Here is a 20,799-nt window from a genome sequence, read left to right as displayed (position 1 = left end):
AAGGCCTGTCTTAGAAATCCAGGTGACTTCCTCAGTAACTTTCTATACGAACCTCTTTTCTTTTTTTAACCTGGCCTGAGGCACCAGTTCAGGCCCAGCCCAGCCTGATCCTGGCCAGTATAGCAAAGCTGTCCCAGAGTCTTTCAGGGCAGAGGCAGTATCACAGTCGTCAGAACACACACTTAAGAAATCTAATTCCTGAGGGCACACCTGTCCCCTGGAGACACTTTACAGTGTTGGGGCGCCCCCAGCAGGATGTACATTGGTCAGCCACTACAGGGCAACCGACCAGACCCCCTTTGCGTCTATCCCACCAAGGTTCCTCCTGCCCCAGGATTCTTAGTCTGGCGCGAGGAATTCAACTGGGTCCTTGCTTTCAGAGGGACTGCCTGAGATGGCCGCTTCTAAACAGTTCTGGCAGCAACACGAGTTTGTTGCCTGCTGAGTACAGACAGCATATGGAGGTGTCTTTAGGGACTGTGGCTCACAGTCCCATTGTCACATGCAACCTGGGCTCCACAGTCCACTTGCAATCTGAAGCACTCACAGCAGCTGGCAAAGGCACGTGGTTTTTCCTCAGGAAGAAGGGAGAGTTCTCAGGAACAGTTCTGGAAAATAGAAATCACAAATGTCCTTCCCCTCCCTGGCAACACTCCAGGTGCTAGGTTTTGTTGGGGATTTTTTAATTGTTATCAGCATGCCCCGTTCAGTAATTGAAACTTTACATTTTCTCAGTCATCATCTATTTTTAAAATAACCTTTCATAAGGAAAGGTTGAATGTAAGGACAAGAGCATTTTTACAAAAAATTTTAACTTAATCAGAAAGACACCTCATGTTCAGGAGCAAAATCCTGAATTTTCAAAAGAAAAATTTCAAGAAAAGTTTGCATCACCTGCCATCTCTGTAGTCTTATTAATTTATCCAGGGAGTATCCTAGAGAAAAGCAATCCCTCCCTGGGAACATGTGCATTTAACAGATTGCCTTCCTGAGCTGTGTGTAGCAGGAGAAAGGGAAGGGAGGGAAGTAGAGTCAGACTCCCACCCAGTCCATTGTTCCACACTTTCATGCCAGCAAGTCAAATAGCAGACATCTTGTCAGCAGGTGTTAAGTCTCATCCTCAGGGCTGGGTGAAGGGGTCACACTCCCTGTACCAGCCCACGGCTGCAGCAGGAATCACAAGTTAGGGGGATCTAATTAGGCTCTGCATCAGAAATTGAGAGTGACCAGCAGTCCCATGTCAGACGATCCCATCAGAAAACAGGCTCTTTCCTGTGAGCATTTGTCTGTGACCCAGGTGGTACAGCCAGCATCCGGGATACTTTCACAGGCCTAGGTCCTATGGGGGTGGGGGATGTTCTATATCTGTAATAGTCCCGGATTGATTTTTAAAACTCCAAATGTATCTCTCTGTCTGGAGATAGCTTTCTTTTCATGTCTCCTTTTCCCCAGAGGCTCATTATGCATAAGTCAACAAAAAAATCATCAGGTAGGAAGGTTTATTCTGGTTCCAGTATTTAGAGTTTTAAGTTCCAGCCAAACCACCAATGGCAAAAAACAAGGAGGTTATGTCTCATTCCCACTTGGAGGAGAAAACAAAAAGCAAAGACATCACCTGGGTTGTACTTTTCCCCTTGCTTCCCCTTACCTTAGCCAGTGTGGCCAAAAACAGCCAGGGGATTCAGCCAGCCAGCCCTTGGAGTTGGATGGGTTATCTTCAAATAGCATAGGTGTTTGACCTCTTGCAACATACAACACCTTGGTTGCTGTGTGGCATGGTAGCTGACTCCATAGCCACCAGGCACCAGGAGGTCACCATCCTCCATCCTTTGGCCTTTCTTTTTCACACATCACTTGTACCGTATGTCAGTAAATCAAGGTCATAATTCCTGCTTCTGGCACCAGTTGTATCAGGGTCCCCAAACCAGCCCCAGGTTTTGTGATAGGCCAGGACGCAGCATATGGTGGCACTGACAGCTGTGATGTGCTATAGTGGAAGACTGCACAGCACATTAGCAGAGGGGACTGGCACACAGAGTCCAGAGGACACCAGGTGCAAGTTTCCAGGAGTCCTCTCCCAGTGGAGTGACACAGGACGTGCTTACTTACCCCAGCAATGAGCTGTGATAACACATGTGAAACGTTGCCAACCAGGAGAGCGCGCTAGAGACTCGGTACCCAGGGTTTTTATTGAGGGCTGGTCACTTAGGCATCCTCTGTCAATTATATACCCGGATTCCAGGGTAAGACGTATAGTTTGTACAAACAGCAGAAGCACAGTGAACTACTAGTCAGTTAGTGGTAAGAGACCTTCTGAAATCTAAGTTCCCAGGTGTTGATTAAGGGACAACCTTGTAAACAGGCCTCTCCAAGGACAGTAGTCAAGCCTGCTATGTTAACTCTAATTGCACAAGGAAATTGACATTTAGAGAGATTAAGTAACCTGCCCAAGGTGATCCAGCTGTTTGGTGTCAGTGCTAGTTCTGTCTGGTTCCAAAGCCCAGACTTTGAACTCATGAAATGAACTGGGCTCTTGAGCACTATATATGGGAGTCTTTCCAGATAGCATCTATTCTGCATATATATTAGAAAAAGTTTGGTGATATTTAGAGATGTGTCACATTTTAACAGAAATGTGTTCTTCCCAATTCTCTACTCCCCCTACTTGCTCCCCCTACTTTTTCTATCTGTGCTCCCCATCTCTTTGGCTGTGACATTGTAACTCTCTAGTATCCCATACCTGTCCTCGTGTAGCTCCTGCTGGCCCTCTTAAATCTTCTTACAAGTCTTCTCCCACTCGGAGTGCTGAGAGGAAGAAGACTACATCTACATCTGGCATAGGAGATTCTGGGAAAGGAGCCCCTGCAGGAGTGGAGGCCTCTCCGGTAGGTTTAAACCTGCTCAGTCACCTTGGGACTGGTTTCTCTAACACTGTGATTACTCCCTGTGCTTAACCTGAGGTCTCTGTTTCCGTCAACCTCCAGAGACTGCTCAAGTGGTGAATGTGGTTTAAAATTTCAACCATCCTTGGAAAACCATTTAACTTTTTGCATTTTCCTAAATCTTAGTGCCTTGGACCAAATTCCTGAAGACCCTGTCCTTATTATAGGCTGTCATCCAGAGGACAGGAGTCAAAAAGAATGCTCTGAGTGTCCTTTCTCTGCTTTTAAGAATGTTTGATTCTGGCCCAGTCTTGCCTCTACTGGTAACGAGAACTAAGGTTCTAGGTCAGCCTTCAATCCATAACAGTGGCCTTTAAATTTGACATCATACTGACACCATACGTGAAACAAATCTTGAACAGGTACTCCCCATTAGGTATGTTTATTTAGAAATTATATATACCATACTACTTTTGTTAATTATCAATTGCTGCCTAACAAATCACCCCGTATCTTAGCTACATAAAATAAATGTTTATTACTGCACTGGTTCTTTGGGTCAAAAATTGAGGATAGCTTAGCCAGGTGGTTCTGGTTCAGGGTCTCTCATGAGGGTGTGAGCAGGTAATGGCCAGAGCTGCAGTCATCTGAAAGCTTGGCTGGGGCTCTTACCAAATGGCTCACTCACATGGCTGCTGGCCTCAGACCTGACTGTGTAGACCTCTTCATAGAGCTGCTTGAGGGTCCAAATGACATGGCATCTGGCTTCCTCCAGAGCAGGAGATCTGAGAGACAGAGACAGACACCAAGCTTGTGAGTGTGTGCGTATGTGCACAAGGGAAAAGCTGTAGCACCGTTTATGCACTAATCTCACATTTTACATGCCATTGTCTTGCCATATGCTGTTCTTTAAAAACAGGTCACTGAGACCAACCCACACTCGCTCAAGGAGCATCAAGTGATGTGTGAACTTGTTTTAAAACTTGTTTAATGTACCACATTACTGTACTGTTGGGGATTTATTTTATAACACTACATGTATTTTAAGATATTTTTAAAGATTATTTATTTATTTTGAGAGAGAGAGAGAGAATGAGTGGGGGAGGGACAGAGAGAGAAGGGGGGAGAGGGAGAATCCCAAGCAGACTCTGCTCTCCAAGCTGAGCTCAGTGTGGGACTCATTCTCAGCAACTGTGTGCTCCTTACGTAGGATGACATTAAGAGTTGGATGCTCAACCAACTGAGCTACCCAGGGGCCTCACCATATGTATTTTTAAAGTCCACTGTGGCCATGAGGTTCTTACATGAGAAGTGAGTGTGTTAGACCCTTGGGTTTTACTAAAAATCAATTATTGTCGAAGGGGCCTATTGTGTGTGGGAGCTGGAGGACCAGACGGGGATTTGATGTGGAAAGGTGCAGTAGGGAAGAGAAGGGGACCGCCCCCCACTGTGTGCCAGGCCCAGAGGCCACACATACCACCTCTTGCTGACCAGAGGCCATGGGGAAGACAGAGGGACAGGCGCTCCCGATGGGGTTGCAGTCGCTCTTATACCAGGTGTACTGTTAGAGTCCGCAGCTCACTGCACTGGGCACTAAAAACCACATTTACTTCCACCCGTAGTTTTTTTGAGTGATTATATATTTTTGTACTCTTCCTAGTGTTTTTTATTTACAAAAATTTTTTAATTCCAGTACAGACATATAGTGTTATATTAGTTCGTGTCTAATATAGTGATTCTACAATTCTCTATGTTACTCGGTACTCATCATAGGAAGTGTACTCTTACTGCCCTTCACCTCTTTGACCTATCTCCTCCCCTCTCTAGCAACCACTAGTTTGTTCTCTGTATCTGAGAGTCTGTTTTTAGTTTATCTCTTTTTTCTTTCTTTCTTTGTTTTGTTTGTTAAATTCCACATATGAGTATTTGTCTTTCTCTGACTAACTTATTTCACTTAGCATAATACCCTCTAAATCGGTCTATCTTATTGCATATGGCGACATTTCATTCTGTTTTATGGCTCATACTCTATGTATATGCCCCATATTCTTTTTTTTTTTACATTTGTGCCACACACTCTTTATCTATTCATCTATCTGCGAATATTTGGGCTGCTTCCATAATTTGGCCATTGTAAACGTGCAATAAATTCAGGGGTGCATATATCTTTTCTTTTTAAGTTTATTTTGAGACAGGGTGAGTGTTTGCAAGGGAAAGATGGGGTGGGGAGAGAGGGAGCGGAAGAGGGAGAGAGAGAGAGACAGAGAGAGAATCCCAAGCAGATTCCGCACTAAAAGCATGCAGCCCCATGTAGGGCTCAAGCTCACAAACTGTAAGATCATGACTTAGTTGAAGTTGGATGCTTAAGTGACTGAGCCACCCAGGCACCCTTGGTACATATATCTTTTTGAGTTAGTGTTTTCTTATTCTTTGGGTAAATACTTTTTAGTGGAATTACTGGACATTTAATTTTTTGAGGAACCTCATACTATTTTTGACAGTGGCTGCACCAGTTTTTATTCCCACCAACAGCACATGAGAATTCCTTTTTCTCCAAATCCTTGTCAGCACTTGTCATTTCTTGTGTTTTTGATTTCAGCCATTTTGATAGGTATGAGGTGATAGCCCATAGTGGTTTTGATTTGCATTTTCCTGATGATGAGTGATCGAGTTTCTTTTTTTTAGGTTTGTTTATTTATTTCAAGGTGGGGGAAGGGCAGAGACAGAGCCCCGATTTGGGGATCATTTCCACAGACTGTGAGATCATGAGCTGAGCCGGGCTGAAGAGTCGGATGCTTAGCTGACCAAACCATATAGACTCCTCAAGTAATCCAGTTTCTGTGTGTCCACAATCATAATGTGGTTATGTTGTCAGCTTTTTACAAGAGAGCAAAGAATAGGAAGTCTTTGCATTTTGAGGCTGAAGTGTTTTTTTTTTTTTTTTTGGATGACCTCAGTATGATGATCTCATGGTGCTTCCTGCAAGTATGCCCATTGTGGGAAGCACTTCATCTTCATATGGATCCTTCTGAAAGAAAGCTATGCATTAATTTCATCAGAGGTGTTTTTAGAAATTGTAGAAGTATTGCCAGTATTGGGCCATGCATGGCTGACCTATTCTGTGTCCCCTCCAGACAGAGAAGATGAAGAGGGGCCCTCGAACAACAGCTTCTGTTCCCAGTGCGGGCCTTGGGTCTCCTCTGAGAAGATGTGAGTTTCCAGGAAGCATTTCTAAGCGGTCATCTTCTCCAGTGACATCCAAGTAAGCATCTTTCTGCTTTGCCACAGTCGGACCATTAAAGCAGTTTGGTGGGGCTCTATACAGTGCCGCTTGTCCTTCCTGCGGCCACATGAGTCGTGGCCAGCCCTCACAGGCGAGCAGAATGAATGCTGGACTTTGAGTTATCTCATTTACTGTTTGTGTATCTTTGGGATAAATGATGGGCTTTTCCAGGGTGTGTTGGCTGCTAAGTATGAGATTCCGATTTATTAAGATGAATCATTCAGAATTTTCTCTTTTGGTCATTCAGTTCCATTCTGATATTCTGGCATTCTTCTACACCTGCATCTACAGTGATTACATTGTGCTTGGGTCCTCAAGTTCATGCGTTTGTACACTTACTCTATCCTGCCCTATTTTGTCTCTTCAACAGAGAGGCAATAATAATTTGTCAGCCACCATCAGTAGTATGTTGTTTGTTGGTTTTTTTTTTTAAATAAAGCCATTATGTTTTTTTGTTAAGAATTGGGTGAACTCACCAATGAAACTATATAACTGAAAAACAAATCCACACTGTATCCACTCTCTTAAGTCATTAAAATACTTTACTTATGGTAAGCAACAAGAATGACTCCGTAAATAACTCAGTCCAGCAGAATGGAAACATTTTCAGTCGTACTTACTGAGAGAGAAAGAGAGAAAGAGAAATACGTTTTTAATTTTAATTTGGGAAAATGGGAAACTATATAGAGACAATCATGTAACATTTGTTTAGTACATGAATTTTTTTCAGAGGATGTAAGATAAAACAAATTTAATGAAAACGGGAATTTGTTTAAAGTATTTCAGAATAAATATTTCAGAGTGACATCAGTTCTTATTTCTAATTTGTTGCTTTCTAACAGTGACTTTTTCTCTATTATTATTTTGTTCAGAGAACACTATGGTTTTTATAGACTGCTACTACCTGTTATTGATATATCTTTCTCTATAAGGAAAACCTTTACATAAGGTATTGGTGAGTTAGTAGTATCAAGTTTTTGTTTTATTTTGTCTTTTAAGTCCATTGCATCATTTCTGTGCTCATATTGCCTGTCTTTGGTTGTGGTATTACTTTCCTGCAAACCCCATTCATGTGTCACTACCCTGGTGTTAGGGTGGGACATTAACAGAGAGAAGAGCCTGTTAATATTGGGGTTTTTCCAGATTATACCCCTGTCTTTTCTAGATACTGACTCATGGTCCCTGCCTGGAGAGTAGCTGGGAAATTTCATCATCATCATGTAAATTTAATTATAGTAAGCTAAGAGGATTATTGCCCTCTGTAAAGATGACAATTCAGTTTTTGAAAGCAAGCTCCCAGTGGGCTCTGTGCTTTTTCTTTGATGTTGAAAATCTTGATTCTGTGTTTCAGGAAATATTTTTTATTTTTAATTGAGATATAATTGATAGATAACACTATACTAATTTCAGATGGACAAAATAATGATTTGATATTTGCATACATTATGAAGTGATGAACATAAGTCTAGTTATCATCCATCACCATACATAGGTATAAATGTTTCTTATTTTTTTTTGCGAGAGCTTTTAAGATTTATTCTCTTAGCAACTTTCTAATATGCACTATTTGAATATACAATATTAACTGTAGTCACCCTGCTGTACATTACATTCCCATGGCTTAGTGATTTTATAACTGGAAGTTAGAGTCTTTTGACCCCCTTTGCTGATTTCATCCAGTTCCACACCATCCTCTCCCCTCTGGAAACCACCAGTCTGTTCTCTGGATCTGTGAGCTTGGTTTTGTTTTGTTTGGTTATTTTTCAGATTCTACATGTAAGTGAAATAGTACAGTGTTTGTCTTTGTCTGATTTATTTCACTTAGCACAATACCCTCAAGGTCTAACCATATTGTTGCCAATGGCAAGATTCCATTCTTTTAATGGCTGAATAGTATTCTGTTGTATATGTATGAAACTGTTCTAATTTTTTTCTTTTCTTTTTTTTTCTACTGGGAAAACAGTGTCTTCATTGAAATATTGCAAAGCAGTAGGAATAGGTTCGGAGAACTATTTTATATTTTAAAGGGTATATCATCTGAATTTTGTGAAAAATATTCTTTGGCCAAAGAGACTTAAAATCTCAGACTTTTTTATGCTATTCAATTTAAAGAAATGTTAAAAATCTCCCCTTTATGTAGAACAGTAATGGGTACCTAGTAGGTGCTTTATAAATATTTGTGGAATGAATGAATGCAAGTCCCTGTGCTCTGTTTTGGAGAACTCCCAAATGAGTGAGAACAGTCTCCATTAGAACAGGCTGCAGCTGAGGTGAGGGAGAGTTGGGGATGCGGGTGAGGACAGTTGCAGGCCTACTCCAGAGAGAGACTTGTCCAGCTTAAACTGCTCATCCGTCAGAACTGTCATCTGACAGCTGTCAGCTGAACTGTCAGTTCAGCTGTCATCCTTGCCAGAACCAGCCAAAGCTGAATTTTCCCACTTCTGTGTGCTCACAGAGCCTCATGTGCATACCCCTGTTCTTCCTTCCCGCCTTCATCATGTGCCTACAGAGGGTGTCCTCTCTGTCCAGTGTCCTCAGCCCATATGACGTTACCTGAGGGTGAAAGTCAAATATCACATCAGGTGGTGAGAAGTGCTACGAAGAAAAATAAAACCAGGTCAGATGACAGTGCTGGAGGGGAGGAGTAGCTGGCTGGATATGGTGGTCGGGGAAGGCTTCTCTGAGAAGGCGACGTTTGAACAGGGCCCTGCATGAAGTAGGCGAACAGGCCTTCTTGCCTATATCATCTCCTGCTAGACTGCCATGAGCTGAGGCCTGATGGGATTTACTGTTGCACTGTGGGTGCTCAAGATGTGTCCCTGTGATGGAAGCTAGAAGGGAACGAGAGTCTGGAGAGCAGGAGCAGATTGGCTGCTGGGTATGGGTGTTGCTAGAGCCATTCTTGCTCAAAGACTAAGGCCCTTTAGATCCCCTCTCCTTCTGAGCCAATCATCAGATTTTTCTCTCCCTGATCATTCCCTTAAATGTTCTCTTTTCTGGGCTACATATTTCATCTGGGGAATTTTTGAAGGATGAGAGATGCCTGCTACTACACTGTACTGCAGCATATTCCTGCTACTTCAGCAAAGAAAAATTAACAGAATGACCTTTTTTTTCCCAGAGTCCTATATATGTCATTTCTAGTACAAGCAGGAAAAATAGTCAACTCTAACACAGCTGGACTGTGTACTGTCAAAACTATCTAAATCATTAGCTCCTTAAGAAGTTCCCTGGGAGGGGCGCCTGGGTGGCTCAGTCAGTTAAGCGTCTGACTTCAGCTCAGGTCATGACCTCATGGTTCGTGGGTTTGAGCCCTGCGTCGGGCTCCGTGCTGACAGCTCAGAGCCTGGAGCCTGCTTCAGATTCTGTGTCTCCGTCTCTCTCTGCCCCTCCATTTGTGCTCTACTCTCTCTGTCTCTTAAAAAATAAATATCATTTAAAAAAAAAAAAAAAGAAGTTCCCTGGGGACAGGAGTTTGCTCGAGTACCTCTAAATCAGAATTACCAAGTTAAGAGGCCTAAGGAGAAGCAAACATTCCTTGGTTTTAAGACTCTCAAAGAGAAAGATAATTTCTCCCCAGGTGAAAATTAATGGCTGAACCACACTGGGTATCGACCAGGTCTGAGAAATGTGGGAAGTCAGGTAGACTGTAAAAAAGTTCTTGAAAATCCAGCCAAACTCTACAACAGTGGAAAAGAATGGCCCGCAACCAGTGGGTGGATCTCAGGAACATACTGTTGAGCAGCCAAAGGAATTGTAAAGGAATGTCAAAGTATGACCTTTATATTGAGTTCTCAGATGTGCAGAACTTACCAGCAGGTTTTTATGAATATAAATGTGGTAAAATGATTTTTAGAAAAAGTCAGAAAATGGGAAATATAAAATGCAAAGTAATGATGGCCTCTGAGTGGGATGTGGGGGAGGGGGTCAGGGAAGGGTACATGGGAAATTCTAGCATATTTATAATGTTTTTCTTTGGACCTAGTTGTTAGGTATATGGGTATTTGTTATCTTATTCTTCACACTTCAGATTTTATAAATATATTTTGTATGCTCGATAATGAAAGCAAAACAAAAGACTTGGTTTTTAAAATGATGTCACACACAAAATAAATCCCAATCAGAGTAGCATTTTCAACCTTCCCTCTGTGCAGACCAAGTATGTGTGCTCTTTAAAGCATACTGGAAGAGATGTGGCTTTGAACGGTGGTTTAGTTAGTCCCTTGGAACCCTCATCCAGAAACTCAGACAGGTCATGTGATAAATGGCTCTGACAGGGCATTGTTCTCCTCCAGGATCTCAGATAAATTAAGCCACTATTCCGTGGCTGTGCATATTAATGGCATTGCTCTTTTAAGCGTTCAAGTTTAGTTCCATTGTTTGCATTGTTGGGTACTTGTATAGGTTTTAGAAAACTAGTTTCAGCAACACTCTCAAAGATGTGGATGGAGCATAGCTTCCTTCTTGTAACCTAGAGAGAGGAAATCAAGTGTGGTCAAGTGCGTTTACCCAGCGTGTCCCTGCCGCTGAGTGTACTAGAGACCTGTACTCCCAGATTCTTCAGTGTGAAATGTTCTCAAGTGGTTTCAGGTTTTTAGAAATATGTTCTAAGTCACTTTGGTCATTACATTGGGGAATGTTTCAGCTATCTATTGTTGATGTAGCAACCCAACCCCCCAAATTTAGTAGCATTAAACAACCATTTGTTATTAATTCTCATAGTTCTGTGACTTGGGCTTACCAGAGTGTCTCTCTGGGGTCTTTTGTGTTTTTTTCTGTAGGTTGACTTGGGTTCAACTGGTGGTTTTTACCTGTGGTCTTCCACCATAGGTTCATTGTCACCGGGGGGCTGCAGTTACCTAGGGCTTGACTGAGCTGCAAGTCTGAGATAGCTCATTCACCTGGCTGTCAGTTAATGCTGGCTCTTGGCCAGAGCTCACTGAGGGATGGCAACCAGAACAGAATGCCTACACATAGCCTCTCTGTATGACTTAGGCATCTCACAGCATGGCAGCTGAGTTTCAAGAGGGAATGTTTTCAAGAGTGAGTGTCTCTCAAGGACTGGAAGTGAAAGCTGCCAGGCCATTTAACTACTGGGCCCTGAACTGGCACAGTATTCCTTCTCTGCTGTGTTTTATTGGTCACAGCACTCAGGCCAACCTAGATTCAGTGGGACAGGGGAAGAAGCTCCAAAGATCATGTTGAGTTGGAGATGTTTTTGTGACCGTGTCGGGGAAAATACATTCTGCCAAAGATAATCACCTTGAGATCCCATACCTGAGATCAGTTTTGTATCGGGAACCTAGGTTAATTTCACTTTATCATGGATTTTGAAAAACAAAGATTTTGCGTGTCCACATGAGGGGAAAAATTAAGACCAGGCTGTCGGCATGGCCCAAAATAAGTACCTCCCACTTAGAATCATGGGCTCATGGAAGATTCCTGGGAGCCAGCCTATTCCTTCCGTGGTTGATGATGTTTAATCAGTCATTACTGGGAATCACTGTATACATCTGTGTGTATGGCGAGGTTACTCCTGCCTACAGATGAGCGTTTCCCATGGATTAGTGCTCCTGCCTTGACAGTTTAACAGTTGTTTTTGCCACCGCCATTGTTTTCAGATAGGCCTTTACATTCTTATCTGCAAATTTTCTTGAAAAGGATAATCACAAATGTTAACCCGTGCTCTGTCCTCATAGCCATACTTCTACATTCACTCAGTTTATAGTCCTGTACTTTTTCAGTTCTACTGGAGGGTAATTTGAGTTTAGACCAATTTTTAAAAGCTTTTTTGTTTATTTTTTATTTAAAATATAATTTGAGAGAGAGCGAGCAGGGGAGGGGCAGAGAAAGAGGGAGAGAGAATCCCAATCAGGCTCCGTGCTGCCAGTGCAGAGCCCGGTGCCAGGCTCAAACTCATGAATAGTAAAATCATGACCTGAGCCAAAACCAAGAGTCAGACGCTCAACTTACTGAGTCACCTAGGCACCCCACCTTTTTTATTTATTTATTTATTTATTTAATTTCTTGTTTATTTTTGAGAGAGAGACAGACAGACAGAGAGACATAGTGTGAGTAGGGAAGGAGTAGACAGAGAAGGAGACACAGCATCTGAAGCAGGTTCCAGGCTCTGAGCTGTCAGCACAGAGCCTGAAGCGGGGCTTGAACTCACAAACCATGAGATCATGACCTGAGCCGAAGTCAGATACTTAACTAACTGAGCTACCCAGGTACCCACCCACCTTTTTATTTTTAAATCCTCTCAGCCCTACAGAAGAATTGCAAGACTAGAACAAAGAACTCCTGTATGCCTTTCATCCTGTTAATGTTTCACCATATTTGCTTCATCATTCCCGTCCTTCAGCTCACTCACATATATTCTCTCTCTCTCTCTCCACACACACCCACACACCCACACCCACAGACACACACACAGATTTTTCCCAGAACATTTGAGAGTAAGTTGAAGATATCATGACCCTTTACCCCCAAGAATGAAGACATTCTTTTGTGTAACCATAATATGATTATAAAAATAAGAAAATGTAATTTTGACCTGTTATTGTTACTTAATTTACAGTCCATATGCAGCTTTCGCTAGTTGTCCCAAGTGAGATCCTTTATAACATTTTCCCCCAGTCCATGATCCAACCCTGGCTCCCACATTGCATTTAGTTGTTTTGTCTCCTTAGTCTCCTTGAACTTTGAGCAGCTCTTCAGCCTTTCTTCTTAATGACCATGACATTTTTATTTTTACTTCTTTAAAGATTTATTTTTGGGAGAATGCTAGCAGGGGAGGACAGAGAGAGGGGGACAGAGGATCTGAAGCAGGCTCTGTGCTCACAGGCTGACGGCAGTGAGCCTGATGTCGGGCTTAAACTCATGAACTGCAAGATCATGACCTGAGCCAAAGTCGGATGCTTAACCGACTGAGCCATCCAGGTGCCCCTTGACCCTGACATTTTTAAAGAGTACAGGACAGATATTTTGAAAAGTGTCCTTCAGTTTGGGTCAGTCTACTATTTCCCTTGATTAGACCCAAATGGTGCTTTGGGGGCAAGAATCCCACAGAAGGCATGTTGGTTCCTTCTCAGTAAGTCGTATCAGGAGGCCATGATGTCAGGTTGTTTTATTACTGGTAATGGTAGCTTTGATCACTGGGCTAAGGGAGTATCCACACGTTTCTCAGTTATAAAATTGCTCTTTTCCTCCCTGGAAAGGAATAAACTGTGACCATAAACATTGACTTTTTAGAATGTTGGCCAAGCTGTGCTGATGAGGCGGCCACGGACCCTTCCCATCCTGTGGATGGGCTGTGTTCACCGTGCCTGGAGTCAAGTGGCTTTAGAGAAACTTGAACTAGATTCCAAGATGTGGAGGAAAAAAGTCCTTTGGGGTTCTGCTTTTCAGTAAACTCACGTTTAGAAGTGTGATAACCCTCTCCCAACCCTTGTTCTTGCTGCTCTATGTACACAGGGGTTTGCTCATATTTCCCAGCAGTCAGGAACCTCAGAATGATGTATAATCCTGCCTTGTCCATCAGGAATACTTATCTCTTCCAACCCAGCAAAATTTCTGAATCTCCTTTGTTAGATATTTAATCATTGGAAGTTTTTAACTTTTAAAAATTAAAATGGAATGGGGCACCTGGGTGGCTCAGTCGGTTAAGCCTCTGACCTCGGCTCAGGTCATGATCTCACAGTTCATGGGTTTGAGCCTCACATCGGGCTCTGTGCTGACAGCTCAGAGCCTGGAGCCTGCTTGGAATTCTGGGTCTCCCTCTCTCTCTGCCTGCCCCTCCCCAATCACCCTCTGTCTCTCTCCATCTCAAAAATATATAAAATGTTAAAAAAATTAAAATGGAAAGACTATAGAAAAGCAAGATGAAGAATCAAATGACTTGGGTGCCAGCCCTGGCTGTCTCATCTGTTAACTTCTCTTGGGAGGGGTCCTTAGGAGACTGGTTTTCTTGTCTCAGATGTGATTAATAGTAATTTCCCACCTACCTCACTGGATCATTGCGACAGTCAAATAAATACTTTTTTAGTAGATGTGGAATTACTTCTCTGAGAGAGCACCAGGAGTTCCCTTGATTAATTCATATTTAATTTCTTTCAACAGCCAAAGATACCTATTTCTAGGAAATTGGGGGAAAAAAACTTTGCCAGACTTCATTTGGGTTGCGGTAATGTGAGCCAGACTGGCCAGAGAGCCTTGAAGCCTGCTGGACCAGTATCACCTGGTTCACAAGGTCTGTGCTCAGTATCTCTTGGCAGGTACCTGAAAGGGTGCTTAATCCATGTAGGAAGTAGCAAGATAGGATGAGCAGGAAACTACATAAATGGGGAATTTTAAAGATTGTATTCTGTATTTTGTCACTTGCTGTTAAAAAAAAAATCTAAGATGCCTGCACTTGTCTAATTTGAAGGTTATGTTTATATGTGCATACATGGGTGTATGTGTTTGTGTATTCTAGTTTATTTTGTCTCTCAGGAAGGGGCTGGAATAGGGGAGGTAAACAGACTTTATGCATTGAGTTTTATCCCAAATAAATTCACCCTTACTTCTCAGGTCAAAATTTCTTTTGGATGTGTGCTCCTAGATAATTGGCCCAGTTTTATTTAGAATAGAACCTCACAATCTGTGGTGTGAACAGAACCTATGTGTGACTTTTCTGTTGAAGCAAGGCTGCTCAGGGCTGAGCTGACACGAGGCTGTCCGAACCTCCCCTATTCAGGCCAGTCCGGCCTTTTCTCCCTGGGATTGTAATCCTGCTGTGCATTTCCATCTAAAGGTTCCAAGCACCCTCATTGAGGGTGTGACTTCATCGTCACGTTCCATTCCCTTCTGATAGTGAGCCCTTTAAACCAGACCCAGGGGTGTATTGCGATCCAGATGCGGGCTTTCTGGTTGCTATAGGGACTATAGAATGGATTGGGCCTGCAACCAGTTCAGGCTTCTTACTCATTCCTCCCATTCCATCCCTGGGGAGCTTCATGGGGGGAGTCGTGTCTATAAGAGAGTTTCTCGTCCATCTCCTCATTCATGGGCAGAGGTACCAGCACACTGCAGGCCCCCTTGAGTAGAGCCTACCTCTTCAGGCACTGCTTAGAGAAGCTCAGAGTGTGTGCTTGCTGCAGGCAGCTCCCAGAGAGAACGTGGTTGGACTAGGCTGCATGTGCCCAGCACCTTTGCTTAATCTCACTAGCTGTGAGGGATCCAGCTGTGACTCTCTGTCAGAACACATCAACCACTAATCACCCCTCAGGCTAAGGTGCACAGGACGCCCATAGGTGTGCCTTAGGGTGACTCTGGGGATTAGGACACTGCTCTCCAACCAGAGGAGCTCTACTTTTATCTGCTTTATATGAATAGAATGTGTGTGGGGAGGTAGCTGTAGTTATGTGTCACTTAGCTCGTTCTCACCGGGGTGATCGTGTCCCTGAGGGGACATTTGACAGTGTCTAAAGACGTTTTTGATTGTCGCAATCTGAGGTTGCAGATGGCAAGTGCTATTGGCATCTGGTAGGTAAGGCCAGGGATGCTGCTAAACGTCCTACATGGATAGGACAGCCCTACAACAAAGACTGGTCCAGTCCCAATGGCAGTAATGGCAGAGTTGAAAAGCCCTGGTATATATGGATATGTATATGGAGAGGGCAAGACTCTGTGTGTGATTTTGTTGTTGTTGGTAAGAGTCTTGGAACAGAATGAGAAAATCAGGGTTATATGGTGCAACTAGAAAGAAACACCTGGTTGCCAAGAAGTCCCTAGGAATTGTGGGCCTGAGTCAGCTGAACCCAGGGGCGAAGGGAGGACTGTCAGCAGCGGGGAGGTACCATCCACATGGCCAGGCTGTTACAGGGGTTCCGTGTGGGTCCAAGCCAATAGGATGATGGCACAGGGAAGTCATTGTGGCCAGTATGCAACTATTCTCTCTGGGGCCAGAGCTGTCCAGCTGGAGAGAAGACTGTTGGAAAGGTCAGACACCCTGCCATGAAGTGAGATCTGGACTGACTTCTTATGAGTAAAATGGTAGATGCTGAAACAATGAAATCTTGCAATTTGCAACAATGGGGTTGGAACTAGAATGTATTATGCTAAGCAAAATAAGTCAAAGACAAATATCATGATTTTACTCATACGTGGAATTTAAGAAACAAAACAGATGAATGTAGGGGAAGGGAAGGAAAAATAAAATAAGATAAAAAGAGACAGAAGCAAACCATGAGAGATTCTTAAATACAGAGAACAAACTGAGGGTTGCTGGAGAAAGGTGGGTGGGGGGATGGGTTAAATGGGTGATGGGTACTAAGGAGGACACTTGTTGGGATGAGCACTGGGTGTCACATGTAAGTGATGAATGGCTGGGTTCTACTCCTGAAACCAACACTACACTGTAGGTTAACTAGAATTTAAATTAAAAAAATTTCAAGTCAGTTTTAAGTTGTAGTCATCAGGTCAAGTGATCACACCATTGTGTAGCCCTCAACCTGACTTTTACTAAGAGAAGATGTTTTCTTGGGCACTCAAAGCCAGCCTTTTAGCATGAGACCATCATTGGAAAACTGGCCTGTCTCGTACCTAATCCACATACCACTTGAGGATTGTTTTCCAGCTCAAGACCAAGCACAGTGCTGATTTAATCATAGTTTTTCCTTTCTGCCAGGATCTGAGTAGGTAAGTCTTTAAGCCTATGGTGATAAATGGGTCTTTAATATTATGTTGAACTGTTTTTCTTACTGTTTTTATAGATCAAAAACAGTTGAATATTGGCAGTTTCATATGGTTCAATCCGCTACAGGATCGAGAATGACAATTTATAATTTATATGCAGATTACTGTATGTTCTTCCTAAAGGAACTCTGCAAATGCTACCTCCCTGTGTAAAACTCTGGGTAAACTCAGCTTCTGAAGCTCGGCTGTTACCTAGATCTTCAGCACCCAGGGCTCACTACAGTGGGCCTTCTTTTAACAGATATAAGATCTAAGATAGGCTCCTGCATTTTAATAAAGTGATATTTCCCTGAGTGGCAATAGGCTTGTCTTCAGCTTTCACATCTTTCCAATAGCAGGAGAGATTCTTTTAAACCTTAACAACCTAAAAAAAAGAAAAAGAAAAAAAGGACACCTCCCCTCCGCACCTTTTGGCTGAGTCTGTACCTCATCATGTAAAAAGGAAGTGGATATCAATTATATTTCAGTAAAGATGAATTATTTTTTATGAAGAAACAGGGGACCTTGAACACATTGTGTTGAGTGAAATAAGCCAGATACAAAAGGATACATAGACTGTATCATCTCACTGCTGTGAGGAATCTGGAATAATCACATTCCTCCGGACAGAAAACAGAAGGGTGGTTGCTAGGGGCTGTCCAGGGAACCAGGCAGAGGGAGCTAGTGTTTAATGGGTACATGGTTCTGGGGATGGCTGGTGGTGATAGTTGCACCACATTGTAAATGTATTTAATGCCACTGAGCTATACACTTAAAAATAGCTAAGATGGTAAATTTTTGTTATGTATATTTTGCAACAATAAAAAAAAAGAGCAGCTCAACCATTGCCATATGCTGAAGCCAGTATTCAACTGAAAAGAGGTATGACGATGCCTAACATGTTGTTCTTACATTGTCAGTCAGACTTAAATGAGGTCACAACATGGCATTACCAGCTGGATTTCCTAAAATCATATCCCTTCCACCAGGGATCCCTTATAGATTCCATATGTTCCTGTTATTGTGCTCTGAGGACTTTTGAGTGTGTGCTAAGCTTTCCATTTGTTCTTCTTGAAGGATCAAATTGTTCAGCATTTTGGAACCAGTTGTCTTAGGAACAGAGAGAGGGTTCTCTGGTCAGGCTCAGTAATCATCTTCTGGTGTGTTTTTGGTTTTCCAGGACAACTTCAAAAGGATATCCACAGTCTCCAAAGAATATGAAGCCACCATACCCAGGGTCTCCTGTGAAGTACCGCTCTCCCACCTTTCCCAGCCAGGAAACACCCAAGAGGAAAGCAGAGAAAGAGAAGAGCAATAAGGAAAGGGAGGGTGCCCTGGCTCAGCAGGCAGCTGGCCTGCATGGAGAGGAAGCCCCAGAGAAGCACGTGGTGGACAAGCACGTCACAGAAAAGCATTTGGCCGCAGGAGGGAAGGCCGAGGGCAGTGGAGGTACCCTTCTTGTTGGTGCTGCCCAAGGCTTGGCTTTTCCAAGCTGGTTCTTTCTCTGCCTGGATCCACATGGGAGTCTCAAACATGTCTGGGAGAAGGAGAGAGGGAAGGAGATGTTTCTCTGGGACAACTGCATGCCCTTGTGCTAGTTCCTCATGCTTGCATGTTGCCCTTGAGTCCTTCTGCTTGGTCTCTTATGGGTCCCCTGGAGGAGGGACTGACACCAGTCATGGCTTTGGAAGCTCATGGGGGTGTTGAACTGCATCCACCCAGCATCAGCACTTCCCACAGAGAAGGTCTTCCTTCAGTCCTTCAAGCTTCTCTGCTAGCTGTAGTGAGTTCACCCAGGGGGGCACCACAGCGCTGGCTTCTGTGGGTTGTGCTAGCCACCAGGTTTCTCCTCCTCACCTTTCCACTACGCTCCACTGGGAGATGCATTCAGGGTCATAGCCGGCCCGTTGCAACTTGTCAGTGGATAATTGTGCTCATCCCGGCAGCGTTTCCCATGACCCAATGAGTTGGATTTTTTGTTTTCAAGTGGCAGCACACTCATGTTAGTGCCATCACTGTTTCATTTCCCATGATCTTTTCCTCTAATGCAGCCCCAGGGAAGCCCACGGCAGGTACCACTGATGCAGGAGAGGCTGCGAAGATCCTGGCTGAAAAGAGACGACAGGCCCGGCTACAGAAGGAGCAGGAGGAGCAGGAACGGCTGGAGAAGGAAGAACAGGACAGGTATGGTGCTGCTCAGAGTTTCATAGGTAGAAGAGCACCTGGATGGCTCAGTTGGTTGAGTGTCCTACTTCTGATTTCAGCTCAGGTCATGATCCGAGGGTCATGGGATCGAGCCTTGTGTCCACAGTGAGCATGGAGCCTGCTTGGGATTCTTTCTCTCTTCTTCTGTCCCTTTTCTCTGCTCACGCGCACACACTCTCTCATCATCTCTTCCTCTCTTTCAAATTAAAAAAAAAAGGCTGTAGTAGACAGAGCAACTCACCTTTGTTTCTAGGATTTGGGTATTGATGAAAGATTAGCAGAAAGTAGGTCTCCATGGCAGGTGTTCAGGAGACCACTTCTTCTGCTAGATGTCATTAACGGTAATGGAACTTTGCTCTTTTAAGACTACCTGGAAACTCCTGGTTCCCAGATCAAAATCTTACCCATGGCTTCCCATTCTCCTCTTGGACTCCAGGACCAGCCAGACCTCATAGAATATCAAGGGAGTTTGAGCTTTGTTCATGAAATGTGGTTCTCCCTGAAGACAGGAGGTTCCAGGTGTAGAGATTTAGATTTTGCTTCCCAAATCATGTTTGTTTCCTTAAATTATCCTAAGTTTCACCCCCAGGTGAGAAGGAGGAGGGTTGGAGCAGAGGCCCCTAGATAGGGTGGAAGGTGACATCATTATCCACAAACAAAGAAGTACAGGAACTCCAACCCTGGAGCATGACAGAAGACATCATGGCAGGGGTCCCTATTTGGGGAGTGTCGAAACCGTTCAGGGAAGGCAGTGAAAGCATACGGGCCTAGGCCGCATCCTGTTTCTTTTTCTTTCTTTTTTTTTTATTTGCAGAATATTTATTTTAACATGTGTCAGGGCCTCCTCGGTCGCAGGCAGAGTCTCTCCTGCACGTACAGGCAGCTGCAGCCTCGCTTTCCTCCCAGAAGACAGCGGGATGGGCAGAGGGCGGCCGCATCCTGTTTGAATAGCTCACCAAAGTGTGAGAGCCACTGTGTCGTTAGTACCAGGGCACTTGGTCAAAGTACAGACAGTTCTGGCTTTTTTGATCTTTGTGTTCAGAGAAGAATGCATGTTGGAGGACAAGATAGATTTTATCGTTAAATTGATAAGGAAGCTTTCAGGATAATCACAGAATACAGTCCAAGAATGAACTTGACAAAAAGCAAGCCATACTACAGCACTTCAAGACTGGAACTGAATTCAGAATGATAAATAATAGAATAGCCTTGATTCTTAAGTGACCTTGGCAAATCTTTAGTGATCTTTAATTAAAGGTTTGCTGATTTTTTTTAAGGGTGAGGGATAGGTCTTACTTGTCTCTTCTTCAAATTTTGTACTTCTCTGACGATTTTCCCACCTCCAGCCTTTTGGTCAACAGTGATAGGTCTTTTTTATTGAGTGGTGTGTTTGGGCTGGTTCGACTGGGCCAGAAGAGGTGTGAAGAAAGGTCACAGGATGTAAAGATGAATCTCAGGACCTCAAATGACAGGCCTTGGTGATTGCAGGTTCTGAGCAGGAAAGTAACATATTTGTGGCTATATGCTTAGGAAGATGTTTTTTTTTTTAATGTTTTATTTATTTATTTTTTTAATTTATTTATTTTTTTCCCATAATATTTTATTGTCAAATTGTTTTCCATACAACACCCAGTGCTCTTCCCCTTAACTGCCCTCCACCATCACCACCACCTCTTTTCCCCCCTCCCCCTTCCCCTTCAACCCTCAGTTCAT

The 20,799-nt window shown here is 43.4% G+C and overlaps 1 protein-coding gene across 8 annotated transcripts in view; it reads left to right on the top strand.

Moving 5' to 3' along the window:
• MAP7D2 (MAP7 domain containing 2) overlaps nt 1-20,799 on the top strand; it is a 54,403-nt gene that overhangs the window by 15,910 nt on the left and 17,694 nt on the right. For 4 of the 8 annotated variants that reach the window (XM_029930302.1, XM_029930301.1, XM_029930299.1 and 1 more), the window contains 4 exons: nt 2,755-2,885; nt 6,017-6,144; nt 18,062-18,330; nt 18,933-19,065. In XM_029930302.1, the coding sequence (XP_029786162.1) occupies nt 2,755-2,885; nt 6,017-6,144; nt 18,062-18,330; nt 18,933-19,065 (661 nt within the window). Of the gene's footprint in view, nt 1-2,730; nt 2,886-6,016; nt 6,145-18,061; nt 18,331-18,932; nt 19,066-20,799 lie in introns of all 8 variants that reach the window. The other 4 variants (XM_029930296.1, XM_029930300.1, XM_029930295.1 and 1 more) reach the window with 1 other exon arrangement.

Source organism: Suricata suricatta, chromosome X (genome assembly GCF_006229205.1).
Source record: "Suricata suricatta isolate VVHF042 chromosome X, meerkat_22Aug2017_6uvM2_HiC, whole genome shotgun sequence".
Lineage (NCBI taxonomy): Eukaryota > Metazoa > Chordata > Mammalia > Carnivora > Herpestidae > Suricata > Suricata suricatta.
The sequence above is the reverse complement of the archived record's forward strand: the minus strand, read 5'-3'. Positions and strand labels throughout refer to the sequence as shown.